Genomic DNA, 16,975 nt, shown 5'->3' on the forward strand with positions numbered 1-16,975 from the left:
AAAATTAATATAAGACACTATCTTATTCTCGTGGAAACAGGGTAGTTAGGGCTGCATGTATACAGAGGGGGTGAAGGGTCGGGAGAAATATTTGTCATTTATCACTTATCTAAGTTTTATGAGCACCTTTAGACTTTACCCAGATTTTACCATGTTTAACCATAAAATGGATGATAGATACAGATAGACTGATAGATATGGATACATAAATGATATGTATTGATATGAGATAGATAGATAGATATGAGATATATATGAGATAGATAGATAGATAGATAGATAGATAGATAGATAGATAGATAGATATGGGATAGATAGATATATAGATAGATATGGGATAGATAGATAGATAGATAGATATGGGATAGATAGATAGATAGATAGATAGATAGATAGATAGATATGAGATAGATAGATAGATAGATATGAGATAGATAGATAGATATGAGATAGATAGATAGATAGATAGATAGATATGGGATAGATAGATAGATATGGGATAGATAGATAGATAGATAGATAGATAGATAGATAGATAGATAGATAGATAGATATGAGATAGATAGATAGATAGATAGATAGATAGATAGATAGATAGATAGATAGATAGATATGAGATAGATAGATAGATATGAGATAGATAGATATGAGATAGATAGATATGAGATAGATAGATATGAGATAGATAGATAGATATATAGATAGGAGATAGATAGATAGATATGAGATAGATAGATATGAGATAGATAGATAGATAGATAGATAGTAGTGGGACGCAGAATGAATAGCCAATTCTAGCATCTAAAGCATAACAAAGAAGATCCAATGGGAACTATTTATTACTTCAATTGTGCCAGAACTTCAGCAGAGAAAAGTAGCAATTTTGTCGCTTGGGACAAAATTGCTACTTTTGTGACAATTACATCACACCTTGCTACATTTGTCGCTTATAACTACCCATGATGGGTTTTACTTGTACTGGCGTGTCTATGTCAATGAGTGCCAATATCTCGATAGATGTGGAGTCACTTCGTACACCTGCTGGAGTGAGAGTGCAACAAATTTTGCAACTTTTTTAAAAGTCTGCAATTTTTAAATCTGAACCTCCCTCCACTCAAACTCCGCCCCCTTTTTTGTAGACACTTTTTAAAAATGGAGTAAGAAGGTAGAACTCCTGCTCTTTTTGGCTCAAATCAATCTACGGTATGTAAAAAAAAACTGAGGTACAACTTACAGTAGAATCGCGGTGCGACAGCAGTAATAAATGCGCCCCGCTGTGCATTAAACAACCGATGAGCTTTTGTTCTGCATTATAATGTTTTTCCTGTTAAGTAGAAACCGAAAACTCATTTCATGTAACTGTCAGAGTCTTCAGGTCTCTCCGTCCGTCACGTTGTATACTGTAGATTACCGCGCGGCTCCATTGTTGTTTTTTCCTTCACTCATCAAACAAAAGTAATTTCATGTCAAGTTTATGTGATGCTTCTATAATTCATCGGCATTCTGCGCTCCTTCCGTTACAGCCGCTGGTTATTGACCCGACGCTTCTGCCTTGTGGTTGTTGCTATTCTGTGACTTTATTATACTGGGGAGAATAATGATGAAATACTCTGATAATTGTATCATTATTATTGTGGGAAGAACCGGGCAGATTTACTTAGATTGGCGCTTCATACGCCGGGCTAAGAGAACTGCACCCGGCTGCGAGCAACAAGAGGCGCAGTTTCTGGCATACATTATAGTAAATGTGATGAACCACAAGTGGCCGAGCGCCTTAGTGTAGACCCTGCCCATTTTTTTTTAAGTGGTGGAACCCAGCATAAATGCCCGAAAAGTCAGAATTTTAGCTTCTACACCAAATTAACAACTTTTGGCACCAGAGAACTGGCCTACAGGGCAAGAATAAGGCCACGAATATAAAGTACAAGGGTGGAGCCTGCCATTCTTATGGGACCCTGGAGGAGGGGGGGGGGGGCATTTCTCTTTAAGATAGTATAGGCCTGTGATTTCTTGGACTTATCAGAGGAGATGATTCTTATTTGCAGTTTTTTGTGAATACGCTAATTAGAAATGGACCTTAGTGATTGATTCTAAATGGGGTTGTCCTCTGCAGGACTTTTGTGCCCACTTATAAGACCCATCGGTGGACTTTGTCATATATTAGTGGTCCAGTCTGATCGCTGCTGTGAACCAGAGATTGCATCATGATCAGTGCTGGCTTCAGGTGGGATGACACCCTGTGCAAACTTTTGTTTGCCCCCCTTCCCCATAAGAAAAAAAATGATATACAGTATATTGCATTGATAGGCAGTTTGCCTATATCCTGTATGTATAGAAAGCAGCAAGTTGGCAGCATACCCACAACAGAACAGAACATTGAACAAATACTGCACCAGAACCAAGTGTATAACATAAGTACAGCACCAGAACCAAACTCCGTACATAGCTACAATACCAGAACCAAGCTCATAACATAAATACAGTCGCTGAACCATGCTCAGTACATGAATACAGCACTAGAATCAAGCTCAATGTATAAATTCAGCACCAGAACCAAGCTCAGTATATTGATACCATAACAAAACCAGGTTTATAACATAAATACGGCACCAGAACCAAGGTAAGGACATTGATACAATACCAGAATTAAGCAATTGTAATCAGGGGCATCAATGGGCTTGCATTGGCACCTCAGAACATCAGAAGCAAAGATATGGACCCAACTCGATAGGATGCTGCCAAATGTAGGAAAATGATCTGGCTTGGTGGAACTAAAGGGGACAATTGCCTACAACCTACATCTGCCTGATGCGTCCACATAAGCTGGTGGTCAGCACCCTATGCATTCACATAGGTCGCATGTAGCTAATGATCGTAATAATTATTGGGGCGTATTTGCTTAGACCTTTGTATGATGCAACAAATGCATTAAGAGGTGCAAGCTTAGTACATTTGTTGCATCTGGCAGCACCTGCCTGCGCTAGACTGAAATCTCCACCAGCTACAAGTTGGCATAGATTTCACATATTAGCTGTAATTTATTCAGTTTTTGGTGAACAATCTGGAAAACCTGATGGGCCATGCACAGTTGGCCACGCCGCCAACACTGGGTTCTTCCCACTTTTTGAAAAAGATACAGGGGTGGCATAAAGGATCAAAAAGTTGCAATTTTGGCATTTGTGCCAAAATTGTGACTTTCTGACGCCACAGTTCTGGCGCAAGCCAAATAAATACTGTCCTATTGACTTTTTAATGTGATCCTCAGCCTCTGATTGGCTGAGAAACATCATATGATACACCATGTGGTGTCATAGATCTAGGAAATGCTTTCTTTTCAGACCCCTCTTTGGCACTCTTTTGGGGGGCCGCTCTGTTGGTGCAGTTGTCCCTAGTATAACTATTAGGGGATCACACGGCTTTGCTTATGATTATAGTTCTGTAATGGTGACGAGTTCCCTTTAAATTACAGTCGGCCCGGTGTTACTTTGTACACATTGATGATCGGAAAAGATCTGACACTTCTTATTTTTACCGAGCTCTAATCCTCATGATCAAATATCAGGACAGCTGGAATGTTATATAAAGACAGCGAGCTCCCCAGCAGATCTGTGCCGGCTTTCAAATTAAAAATGCTAAATATTCCCGCAACTTCACATCGGTTGCCAGGGAGTTGTGGAATAAATTGATTTATTTTTAGTTTTCTTCATTTTTGTTCATCTCCACATTTTAGATTTTTGCTGCGCATGCCCAAATTTATGGTGCATCTATGGTCACAAAACAAAAACTACAATCCCTCGTCGGGCAGCTGCCGATGTATATTAGATATAGTGCAGCCAGAAATGCTTTGTAACCTCAAGATTTTGGGGTCTTTTCCCTCTCCTCTGCTGGTAAATGCTCATTTCTTCTCTTCATGTCTGGGTGCGCTCCTCCTGGTGGGGTGTAAGAGTATTACCATGCACTTTTGGCCAATCAGATGTCCTCTCTCCTGCTCCTCTTTCTCCCCTCTCACAGCATGCAGTCTCGCACAGAATCTGCAGCTGCACCCCCCTCCTCTCCTTCCTTTCTGTCTTCTGGTTCCTAAATTCATGCACGGAAAGGGAAACTGTGTGTACTAATGCTGTCAACACTGGAGTTTTTGTTGAGATGCTGGCAGGGGCGTAACTAGAAAACCCTTTTGTATGGGCCCCTCTAAGAAGCATTAAAGGGATTGTTCAGGACTTTTAATATCGATGACCCATCCTCAGGATAGATTATCAATAGTTGATTGGTGGGGTCCACAGCTTGAGATTCCCATGGGTCAGCTGATTGACCAACCAGGTGTCAATGCTGACAGCACTGCAAGCAGATAGCACTGCCAAAAATGCAGTAGCCCAGGTTAGTACCAATTCAGTCAATCGGCTGATCGGCGGGGATCCCAAGCACTGATAGCCAAGCGGGAAAAACCTTGCTAATGAACTACTGATGACCTTATAGTAGTCCCTGTAGTGCTATTCTTAAAGTAGTCTCATGGTGCCAACCTCATAGTAATCGTTATAGTGCTATTGTTATAGTAGTCTAACAGTGCCAACCTCATAGCGCTCCCACAGTGCCAGTCTCATAGTAGTCCTCATAGTGCCATTCTCATGCTAGTCCCTTAATACAAGTAGACACTATAGTTCTTATAGAATTCCTATAGTGCCAACCACACAGCAGTCCCATAGTTTTTTTGTTCATAGCAATTCCACAGTGCCATCCTGATAGTAGTCCCCATAGTGCCATTCCCACTGTAGTACCAGTGTCAATGTAGTCCCCATAATACCATTGAATGCACAAGCAGCTGTGTATTAGCTGCGTTCTTACGTGAATCCATAGATTCTATTGGCCAATCTAGGGAACAAAATAGAACATGCCTTCCCCGTCAGCAGACAGAGTTGCCAACCAGTATGTAACCTCGTCTTCCCATGCCCAGGATGGGCGCTGACCCCTCATGCTGGAACCATGTAGTCACGGATGGCATATCTGCCATAACGCCACCCCCAGCGCTGAGGGCTGCGTGGCACCAGAGGCGAAGCGTTCACCTCGTCTCATGGATGCTGTTCCCAATATTTTCTGCTACATTTGCTTCACTTTGAATCTTGACATTGCGCTCACCCTTCGAGCGCTTAGTTCTTTCCGCCCGGTTGTCATCTGGCGCCGGTACACCGTCCTCTCTAATGGAGGAGCGCAGCGGCTGAATGATGGCCTCCTGTAAGCCATTTACTTTCACGTTTGTCCAGAAGCCGCAGAGAGGTTACTGTGACCGCGAGCCGCAAACCTTCAAGTGCGCTCAATGCCTTGTCGCCGAACGCGTCCCCCCCAAGCCCCCTCTAACGGGACTGTTTGTCATTTCTCTTGCAGCTCTTGAAAGACATGAGTGAGATATGTGATTGGGAGTGCCGCGTCTGAAGGGTAAGCGATTCTGTTGGAGAAGACTTCTAGATGAGCCTGGATCTGTGTGAAGAGGTCTAAGGAGGATTTAATAGGATGTCAACGGAAGCAGAACTTCAAGTGGCTGTGAAAACCAGCGCCAAGAAAGAATCAAAAAAGAAAGGTACTTTTCATGTTCGGGGAGGTGCGGTGTCAGACGAGCGCTACGTGGCGGCACTTTCATTAGACGGCCTTCTTTTATTTTGCCATGTAGGAAATTATATTCTGCAGGAATGGTTTTTATAGGATTCCGTCCTTAATGTTTTCTACAAAAATGAGGAGCTTTGAGGAATATTAATACCATAGAATAATCTGAAGCCGCCAGTTAAAGGGCCGCTGATCCAGGGAGGGTCTCGGCAACGGACATATGGGATATAAAGTCATCATAGGGGGAGTTTCACAGACTTCCTGCCTCTTTTGAATGAAGATACACTCTCTCTGGACTAAAAATTAAAGTTAAGATTTCAATGTAGTTATGGCATTTGGGATTCCTCAACATTTCCTGTTGCCATCGCAGCACCATTGCATCACCGTGGCATAGCTATAGAGGTCGCAGGAGTTGCAATTACGACCGGGCCCATAGGTCTGCCCTACCAAAGTCCAGGTCCCCCTAAGCTCTGACCAGGAAGATTACAGGTTGCTGCATTACTCACGCTGCTGCACTGTTGCTAGTTACAGTGTCTCCGAACATAGTACAGACTATCTCCTCACAAACACAGATATATACAGCCACCACTAGGGGGAGCTCACTGTATACAGAGTTATACAACCACCATTAGGAGAAGCTCCCTGTGTACAGATTTGTACAGCCACCACTAGGTGGGCCCATAAAAACAGATACTGTACGTGCTGTCACCACTAGGGGGAGCTCACTGTATACAAATGTATATAGTCACCTCTATATAAATAGATATATGCAACCACCTCTTGGGGGAGCTCACTGTATACAGAAATATGCAGCCACCACTAAAGGGAGTACATGGAGCTTACGATATACAGCTATTAGGGGAGTATACAGATTTATATAGCCACCACTAGGTGGAGCTTATTACATGCAGATCTATACACTCACCAGTAGAGGGAGTTCGTAAAAACAGATTTATACAGCCACCACTAGGGGAAACTGATATGTACAGCTATCACCACAGGGAACTTACTGCACATAGATATATGCAACCACCACTAGGGGGAGCTCATAAATATAGATATATACAGGCATCACTAGGGGAAGCCCAGAGGTTGCTGCTGGATGGAGTTACTAGATAGGACAGGCGGAGCACTATTATTGACTGGGACAACAAAGGAGAGCTCTATTATTGACTGGGGGACACAGAGCAGGAGGGGCTTTATTATTGAGTGGAGCCTTAGTGTAGGCACTATTATTGAGTGGGGTCACAGTGTAGGCACTATTATTGAGTAGGGCCACAGTGTAGGCACTATTATTGAGTGGGGCCACAGTGTAGGCACTATTATTGAGTGGAGCCACAGTATAGGCACTATTATTGAGTGGAGCCACAGTGTAGGCACTATTATTGAGTGGGGCCACAGTGTAGGCACTATTATTGAGTGGAGCCACAGTATAGGCACTATTATTGAGTGGGGCCACAGTGTAGGCACTATTATTGAGTGGAGCCACAATATAGGCACTATTATTGAGTGGGGCCACAGTGTAGGCACTATTATTGAGTGGGGCCACCGAAAAGAGGGCCTGTTATTGAATTCGACCGCAGAGGGGGAACACTGATATTGAGTGGCGCCAGAGAGTGGTGCACTAATTTTGAGTCAGGCACCACAGAGGCAGTGCACTGTTAGCAAGACGGACTGTAAAGGATGTACTATTACGTTTTGGGGGCAACAGAGGAGGCACTATTACTGGGGGGGAGGGGGTGGTTGGAGCTGAGAAGTTCATTGGAGGCATTATGAATATGGGGAGAGTGTGCAGAGACGAGTAGAACTAGTATCTGACTATTATTTGGTGACTTGAGATATACTAGAGCTGAGGGACTGTATCTGAGCCTGCCAAGTTCTAAAAGTTGTCTTATAGCATCTAATAATGTATATATATATAGTATTTGGGGAACAGCTGCACTCCTTGCACCGCGCCCAGTACAATGATACAAAATATACAAAGTTGATAAAGTCCAACAAGGATACGGTGCTGAGCGCAGCACTTACACGGCTCCCTCCATCCCCCCCGACGAGATCGCAGGGTACTGTTCAGTTGCCATGACAGCCGAGGACCTAACGAAGGCTCCCAGGCCTGCCATGGATTTCAGACGATTAAGTCCTGCCTGTAGCTAACTTATGCCCCTTTTTTAACCTTTCAAGGATGCTTAAAGTATAAGTGCAGCTTGACCGCACGCACTTTTCTCGCCTGTTCGCTATTTTGGAGCAAGAGGACAAATGGTTTTATGCAATCTTGGTGCAATTTTTCACCACAATGCTATATTTTCATTGGTGCAATTACTGGCAATCTCAGGTGTGAACGGACTAATAACTCTGGCCAATGGCTGCGGCATTCTGTTGGCTTTAATTGGCTACAGCTTCACAGGAGCGGGCTCGCTGCAACGTCTTCTGGATGCTGCAGCATGGAAGCTTCTTCTTGTTTGCAGCTAACGAGTGCTGACAGTTGGCGGATGTCACCTGAGGATATTAGGATTATTGAAGGCTACAGTACATGTTCCCAGACACTCGGCTGGCTGTAGGTGGTGCATGTTGTACCTCGGCTTAGTACATCTACTCATTAGAGGATGTGAGAATTGTACATGGATTGTGAGATGCATCCAGACAGCGGAGGGAAGGTTCCTGTGATGTGGAAAAGAGGATTCTGATTTACAGGCACGGTGGTCTCCAGCCGTCTCCAATACTATAAGGACTGTCATACCTTATATCGGACCGTACGGACTCATCTGTGCTGCCATAAGGCCCATGTAGGGGTCTATGCGTCAATACTCTACATGTCTGTGCTTACATACATGCATGTTTCATCCCATCTGGATCCTTATCTTTTGCTTTTAACAGAAAGCGGCTACTGAAGGGTCCCTATACATTAACCCCTTAGTGACCAAGCCTGTTTGCGCCTTAATGACCCGGCCAAATTTTGGGAATCTGACATGTGTCACTTTAACATAGCATAACTCCGTAAAGGTTTTGCATATCCAAGTGATTCTGAGATTGTTTTTTTCGCCACATATTGTACTTCATTTAGGTGGTGAAAATAGACCGATATAATTTGTGTATATTTATTAAAAGTGACAAAATTGGCAAAATTTGTAAAAAAATTCTCAGTTTTTTAACATTTTCAACTGCAATATCTCAAATATGTGCAAACATACTGTACAAACTTTTGATAATATATTTATTTTCATCTGATTACTTTATTTTGGACGCACATTTGAAAAACTTTATTTATTTATTTTTTAACCATTTAGGAGACGTACAAGTTTAACATTGTTTCTCAATATTTTGAGGAACACTTTGTTTTCCTGCACCGAGCCAAGATTGCAAAGGCTCATAGGTGTCAGAATGATACATACCCCCACAAATCACCCCATTTTAAAAACGACACCCTAAGAAGTCGGGCCACGTTTGAAATTTTCATCTGATAATCGGACAAAAATCTTTCATGCATGTGTGACAGGTCCGGTGTCTGTTTGACCCAACCCCTTCTGGGGTATAGGCTGAAGGTCTTCATTAGCATGGAACTTAAGAGGTGCAGGTCTGCCCCTCCTTGTACCTGCTTCAGATAAGGCTGCAATGCCTCCCATCTCGGCTGCTCCCAGTAAATTCTCTGTTTTGCGCCTGGACAGAACTTTTTGGCATTGTGCAAGGAGCTGTGCCCACCTGCAAGGGCTACAGAGAAGCGTGCGTGTAAGTAATTCACAGAGTCCTTTGTGGTTCATGCTGGACAAGAGCAACTATTTTATTTTAAGTTGCAACTAGTGTTGAGCGAACCAGACCAACTAGCATTGAGCGATCCTGACCAACAACGTTGAGCAAACCAGACCAATACTGTTTTGAGTCAAACTTTGCTAAAGGTTCTGTTTGGCACAAACCCAAACTGAGCTCTTAACAAGGTTCGACCTGCAACAAGGTTCTACTGGTTCAGTTCACTCAACACTAGTCCTGAACACTCAGTGTTATACGAAGTTTTTCTAGCTATTAGACAATCTTAACAACAAGTTTAGGGGTTTTGGTGAACATCCGGTTCAATTTGGCAAACCAGCCCAACCAAACTTTTCAAAACGTCGCTCATCACTAGTAGCAGCTCTCAGTAGTACATCAGCAATGCAATCTTATAAGACTCCTCACTATGGCTCTCATACCCTTCTGACCCATAGAACCAGCAATCATTTCAATAGGCACTGTGTAAGGCCTTAGTCAGACGGGCGTTTTTTCGCGCGATTTGCGGATCGCATGACGGATGCGCATCCGCAAATCGCGTGACCGGTGCGCGCAAGTCGCCCGCAAATCGCCCGAAAATCTGCTCCTAGCCGCGTTTCATTAGAAACGGGCCGGAGCTGTCCAGCACATTGCATTCAATGGAGACGGCAATACAGCCGTCTCCATTGAAAGCAATGCGCTGCGGGCGAGCCCGGGATGAATTGTCGGTAAGGGCTTAAATATATAAGCCCTTACCTGCAATTCATCCTAAAATGTGTAAAAATAAAAAAAAATTGTATACTCACCTGCCGGCAGCCGGAGCTCCGAGCGGCCGTCCTGCAGTGGGTGTGAAGGGGGTGTGAGTCAGACCTGCCCCCTGATTGGCTCAGCGCTGAGAGGCAGCAGTCACTCACCCATTCATGAATTCATGAATGGGTGTGTGAGTGAAACCGGCCTCTGATTGGTCAGGCTGTGACCAATCAGAGGCAGATCATTCAGCAGGCGGGGATTTTAAAGCCCCGCCAGCTGAATAGTGCCGAGAAGCAGTTCAGGAGAACTGACAGCGGCCGCGGCTGGACTCTGGCTGCAGCGGAAAGGTGAGTATAAAATTTTTTTTTATTTTAACACATTTCTGGATGAATTGCAGGGAAGGGCTTATATATTTAACCCCTTCCCGACAATTCACCCCGCGCACGCCGGCAGCCCATTGCTTTCAATGGAGCGGCTGTATTGCCGCTCCATTGAATTCAATGGGCAAACATCGTTCTTCTCTGCACAGCTGTTACAGCTGTGGCAGAGAAGAATGATTTGTCTTCTATATGTTCTCATTGGGGTCGGCGCTGCTGCCGCCGGCCCCATTGAGCGCATATAGAGAAGAGAACAGGAATCGCAGATCGCAGATAGGTGCGATCTGCGATTTTTTGTTCTATAATTTATCGGACGAGCGCATAAAAAGCGCTCATGTGTCCGATACCATTGCAAAGCAATGGTTTTAAAAAATCGCCGGACACATGCGCATGCGCAAATCGCGGCTAAAAACGCCCGTCTGACTGAGCCCTAATGCTGCACTTCTCCTGTGGAGGAGCTGTAGGAAAATTGAACACCATGTTTCTCCAGAGATTGCAGCTGATCACTGGGGTCCTAGCAATAAGAGAGCCTGTGCTCAGCGATCCTCACACTCGGCATACTTCTAAACTGTTTTTGCCATCAGGTGATGCTGAAATGCCGCAGAATTTTAAGCTGTGGAAATTCCAGAGCATTTCTGCTACTTGATACCCTAAAGATCCATAGAACTCTCAGGTGTTGCTAAGCAACAGCACTGAATAGAATTAAACATTGATACAGCAATTAGATAACGGAGGACGTTGTATGCAGTTCATTTCCTTTGATACAGAATTCCTGCGTCTCCTTTAACCCCTTAATGACTAGTCACTTTTTTAGTTTTTCATCCCTGCATTCCAAGAGCTATAACTATTGTACTATTTAACGGTATGATGTAACATACTACAGAATGGAATGAGAAACTTTCAAAAATGACTAAGCAGAGTAAAATGGCAAAAAAAACGTAATGGTGCCTTTTTTTTGGCGGTCTTGCTTTTACGACATTCATGGTACGGTAAAAATGGACATATTTACTGTATTCTGCGATCATTATGATAGCACGCTACCAAATGTATATCGGTGGTGCTACCTTAAAAAGTATAAAACTTAAAAAACTTTTTTTTTTTATGGCCATACCCTGACCCCCATCATTGCGCTGTGAACTGTAGTTTTTTATCGGTATCAATATGGGGACTTTTTAGTCACTTTTGATCACTTTTTTTCAATTTTCTTTTACTGGCAAGAATGATAAAAGAAGCACAATTCTGGAATTGAGTTTTTTTTTTTCTTACAGCGTTCTCCGTGCTTGATAAGTAATGCAGTATTTCGATATTTCAGATAGGATAGGTGATAAGAATATGACCAGTGGGATCTCCCCACTAAGACCGTCAGCCTTCCACCTCATTGTGGGTTCACTGCACTCCTCACAGTTCATCTTCAATGGGACTAGTGGAAATAACTGAGCGCTTGTAGTCGGCTATTTCTGTCAGCCTCATTGAAATGAATGGAGTCGCACTGTGCATGATGGACCATCGCTTTATTCAATCTCCCCCTCACTGAGGGCTTGCAATGAGTCTGAAGTGAGGAGAAGAGGGGCGCACAGGACCAGTGGGGGTCTCAGCGGTGAGATCCCAACCAATCAGGCTTTTATCACCTGCCCTATAGATAAGTGATTAAAGTCAATTTTGGGAATACCCCTGTAACAAACCCTTTAAGGAACGTCTGTTACAGAAGATGATGGTATACTTTATTGCCTTTCTATATTGTACAGCAAATAAAGGGAATGTTGTTTAGTCGTGGGGCGCCTATAGGGTTGTAGCAAACGTTAACTTGACGTTTAGCGCGTTTTAATACCTCAACCACAATGTACGCCTATGCTGTAAACTGAGTTATTATAATATGCCAGTCATGCTGAAGATTGCTACATCTGGACTGTTTATTTGTAATTACCAAATGTTTTTAAAAAGTTAATTAACAGCAAAGAAAAAAACTTCTAGATGTCAAAAAAAAACCTAATAGAGCAAACCGCTTTCTTGAAACCCTCTAAATATTCCCCCTCCCCTCGCTCAATCACTCTCCGGTGAAGCAGAGACCCTTTTATCCCCAGAGTATTTCACAATTGTAAATTGATAGTCACAACTTGATGTTTATATCTACAGAAAATACTCCTACAATTTTTAATCTAAATGCAAACTCCAGTGGTCGGCGTGCGGTCAGGTAACGGGCGGGCAGGTAACGGGCGGGCGGGCGCCTTCTATAGGGTTTTATGTTCCGGGAGGTTTCCCTTTATTTTTGTATGTCTTCTCCCGGAACCTGACGAGACTGTCAATGTGTCAATAGAGGGAGAGATTCCTATAGATGTCAGGATAACAAGACATTTATTACTGCCGTCCCCTCTGGCATCAACAGAAGCCGCAGATAGCGAGTTTAATCTTTATGGAAAGCGACATAACAACTACATCCGTGCGCTGACATGTCTCACAATGACAAAGAAATTGAATCTGCCTGGTGGACTGTGCTTAAAGCTTCACCTGCACCAAATGGTTCAGCCGATTATAGGGGGACTCGTCACCTCGTCATTCGGGCGTTTACCAGATGTTCTACTGAGACAGAACTAATGGCTGCACATTACCCCCAGCCCCATAGTGAGTGCGCACTACTCCCAGCTCCATAGCGAGTGCATGTTACTCCAAGCCACATAGTGAATGCATGTTACTCCAAGCCCTATAGTGAGTGTACATTACCCGTATAGTGAGTGCACATTACCCCCATAGTCAGTGCACGCTACTCCAAGCCCCATAGTGAGTGCACGTTACCCCATAGTGAGTGCCCGTTACTCCAAGCCCCATAATGAGTGCACATTACCCCATAGTGAGTGCCCGCTACTCCAAGCCCCATAGTGAGTGCATATTACCCCCATAGTGAGTGCACATTACCCCAGATTGAGTGCACGTTACTCCAAGCCCCGAGTGAGTGCACGTTACTCCAAGCCCCATAGTGAGTGCACGATACACCCATAGTGAGTGCCCATTACTCCAAGCCCCATACTGAGTGCACATTACCCCCATAGTGAGTGCACATTACTCCAAGCCCCGAGTGAGTGCACGTTACTCCAAGCCCCATAGTGAGTGCACATTACCCCATAGTGAGTGCCCGTTACTCCAAGCCCCATAGTGAGTGCATATTACCCCCATAGTGAGTGCACGTTACCCCAGATTGAGTGCACGTTACTCCAAGCCCCGAGTGAGAGCACGTTACTCCAAGCCCCATAGTGAGTGCACGATACCCCCATAGTGAGTGCCCATTACTCCAAGCCCCATAGTAAGTGCATGTTACCCCCATAGTGAGTGCACATTACTCCAAGCCCAATAGTGAGTGCACGTTACCCCCATAGTGAATGCACGTTACTCCCATAGTGAGTGCACGTTACTCCAAGCCCAATAGTGAGTGCACGTTAGCCCCATAGTGAGTGCACATTCCTCCAAGCCCCATCCGTAGTGAGTGCATATCACCATCATATTGAGTGCACGTTACTCCCAGTTCCATAGTGAATGCACGTTACTCCCAGTTCCATAGTGAGTGCACGTTACTCCAACCCCTATACTGAGTGCACATTACCCCCATAGTGAGCGCACACTACTTCCAGCCCTAGAGTGAGTGCACGTCACTCCCAGCTCCATGGTGAATGCACGTTACTCCCAGCTCCATGGTGAGTGCACGTTACTCCCAGCTCCATGGTGAATGCACGTTACTCCCAGCTCCATGGTGAGTGCACGTTACTCCCAGCTCCATGGTGAGTGCACGTTACTCCAAGCTTCATATGAGTTCACACTACTCTAAGCTTTAGGCCTCAGGGTATATATTTGTTTCTGCTCTACCGAAGAACTCTATCCACCATGTCCATAGAGAGATGGCATCATAGCATAATTCTGCCCCCTTCTGGTTCATTGCAATAATACACTGTCTCTCTTACCCCCAACAGGAAAACATTTGCATATATTTATCATCTGGATCACACCAGAATTGTAGTATCAAAAAGTGGCAATTTTGATATCAAAATTGCAACTTTTTGAAGATCTATGCTGATTCCGGTTTTTTTTTTTCAAATAGTATGTGAGGCTTAGTGTTAGATAATATGGCCACATACAGCTCATCACATTCACTGATTTACTTCAATTTACTTCAGGAAGTAGTGTAAATTAGGCCTGACACATACACCAACTCATAGCCCTGTGATCCCACAAAGTGCTAATGCTCCCTATGCGGTTTCGTTTTCTCACAGGGTGTCCTCTGTGGCCGCACTCAATAGTAGTGCTTTTCTCTGTTACCCTTCTCAATATTAGTGTCCCCTCTCTGGTACTATAAAATAGTGTCCCTCTCTGTGGCCCTACTCAATAAAATTCTTCCACCTCCCTTAGTGGCCCTACTCAATAATGGTGCCTCCTTCATGTTTCCTCTAATACTGCTGCCATCTGTAGCCCCACTCAAGAATAGTGCACCCTCTGTGGTCCCATTAAATACTGCCTCCTGCTGTAGCCCTACTCAATAATAGTGCCTCCTCCATGTTTCCTCTAATACTGCTGCCATCTGTAGCCCCACACAAGAACAGTGCACCCTCTCTGGTCCCATTAAATATTGCCTCCTTCTGTAGCCCTACTCAATAATAGTGCTCCACTATGTAGCCCCACTCAATAATAGCGCACCACCTCTGTGGCAATACTAATATACTACTGCTTCTCTCAGTGACGCCACTCAATAATAAAACGCGCTCTGAAGGCCCACTCAATAATAGTGCTCCCATCTGTGGCCTCACTTAATAATAGTTCGCCCTCTCTGGTCCCACTTAATACTGCCCCCACTTCTGTAGCCATACTCAATAATAGTGCTCCCCTCTGTAGCCCCACTTAATAATAGTGCTCCACCTCTGTGGCAAAACTAAATTAATAATACTGCCCCTTCTGGCCCCACTCAATAATAAAGCTCCCCTCTGTGGCCTCGATCAATAATAGTGCCCCCTCTCTGGTCCCACTAAATACTGCCCCCTTCTGTAGCCTTACTCAATAATAGTGTTTCCCACTGTACCATGTAGCGTCACTCAATAATAGTGCTCCCCTCTGTGGCAAAACTAAATTACTATTGCTTCCCTCAGTGACCCTACTCAATAATAAAACCCATTCTGGCCCCACTCAATAATAATGTTCCCCTCTGTGGCCTCAATTAATAATAGTGCCCCCTCTCTCATCCCACTAAATACTGCCCCCTTCTGTAGCCTTACTCAATAATAGTGCTTCCTTCTGTACCATGTAGCGTCACTCAATAATAGTGCTCAACGTCTGTGGCAGAATTAAATTACTAGTGCTCCCTTTAGTGAGTACACTCAATAATAAACCCCCCTCTGGCCCCACTCACAAATAGTGCTCCCCTCTGTGGCCTCAATTAATAATAGGGCCCCTACTGGCCCCACTCAATAATAGTGCTCCCCCATGTAGCCTCAATCAATAATAGTGCCCCCTCTCTGGTCCCACTAAATACTGCCCCCTTCTGTAGCATCACTCAATAATAGTGCTCCACCTCTGTGGCAATACTAAATTACTAGTGCTCCCCTCAGTAACACCACTCAATAATAAAACCCCCTCTGGCTCCACTCAATAATAGTGCCCCCTCTCTGGTCCCACTAAATACTGACCCTCCCTTCTGCAGCCCTACTCAATAATAGTGCTCCACCTCTGCGGCAAAACTAAATTACTAGTGCTCCCCTCAGTGACCCCACTCAATAATAAAACCAATTCTGGCCCCACTCAATAATAATGTTCCCCTCTGTGGCCTCAATTAATGATAGTGCTCCCTCTGGCCTCACTCAATAATAGTGCTCCCCTCTGTGGCCTCAATCAATTATAGTGCCTCTTCTCTGGTCCCACTAAATACTGGCCCCTTCTGTAGCCCCACTCAATAATAGTGCTGCACCTCTGTGTCAAAACTAAAATACTAGTGTTCCCCTCAGTGACCCCACTTAATAATAAAACCCATTCTGGCCCCCCTCAATAATAGTGCTCCCCTCTGTGTCCTTAATTAATAATAGTGCCCCCTCTCTGCTCCCTCTAAATACTGCCCCCTTCTGTAGCCCTACTCAATAATAGTGTTCCCCTCTGTAACGTGTAGTGTCATTCAATAGTAGTGCTCCACCTCTGTGGCACTACTAAATTACAACTCAGTAACCCCACCCAATAATAAACCCCCCTCTGGCCCCACTCAATAATAGTGCTCCCCTATGTGGCACTACTAAATTACAACTCAGTAACCCCACCCAATAATAAAACCCCCTCTGGCCCCACTCAATAATAGTGCTCCCCTCTGTGACCACACTCAATAATAGTGTTCCCCTCAGTGGCCTCAATTAATAATAGTGCCCCCTCTCTGGTCTAACTCAATACTGCTCTCTTCTGTAGCCTTACTAAATAATAGTGCTTCCTTTGTAGCATGTAGCGTCACTCAGTAATAGTGCTCCACCTCTGTGGCCACACTCAATAATAGTGCCCCCTCTCTGGTC

At 44.3% G+C, this 16,975-nt stretch overlaps 1 protein-coding gene across 3 annotated transcripts in view; it reads left to right on the top strand.

The window, feature by feature from the left end:
• DAB1 (DAB adaptor protein 1) overlaps positions 1–16,975 on the top strand; it is a 721,580-nt gene that overhangs the window by 529,751 nt on the left and 174,854 nt on the right. For all 3 annotated transcript variants that reach the window (XM_066594781.1, XM_066594782.1, XM_066594784.1), the window contains exon 5: positions 5,377–5,569. In XM_066594781.1, coding sequence (XP_066450878.1) covers positions 5,503–5,569 — 67 coding nt within the window. In that variant the 5' untranslated portion in view covers positions 5,377–5,502. The remainder of the gene's footprint in view (positions 1–5,376; positions 5,570–16,975) is intronic.

The sequence above is a fragment of the Eleutherodactylus coqui genome, chromosome 3 (genome assembly GCF_035609145.1).
Source record: "Eleutherodactylus coqui strain aEleCoq1 chromosome 3, aEleCoq1.hap1, whole genome shotgun sequence".
Taxonomy (NCBI): domain Eukaryota; kingdom Metazoa; phylum Chordata; class Amphibia; order Anura; family Eleutherodactylidae; genus Eleutherodactylus; species Eleutherodactylus coqui.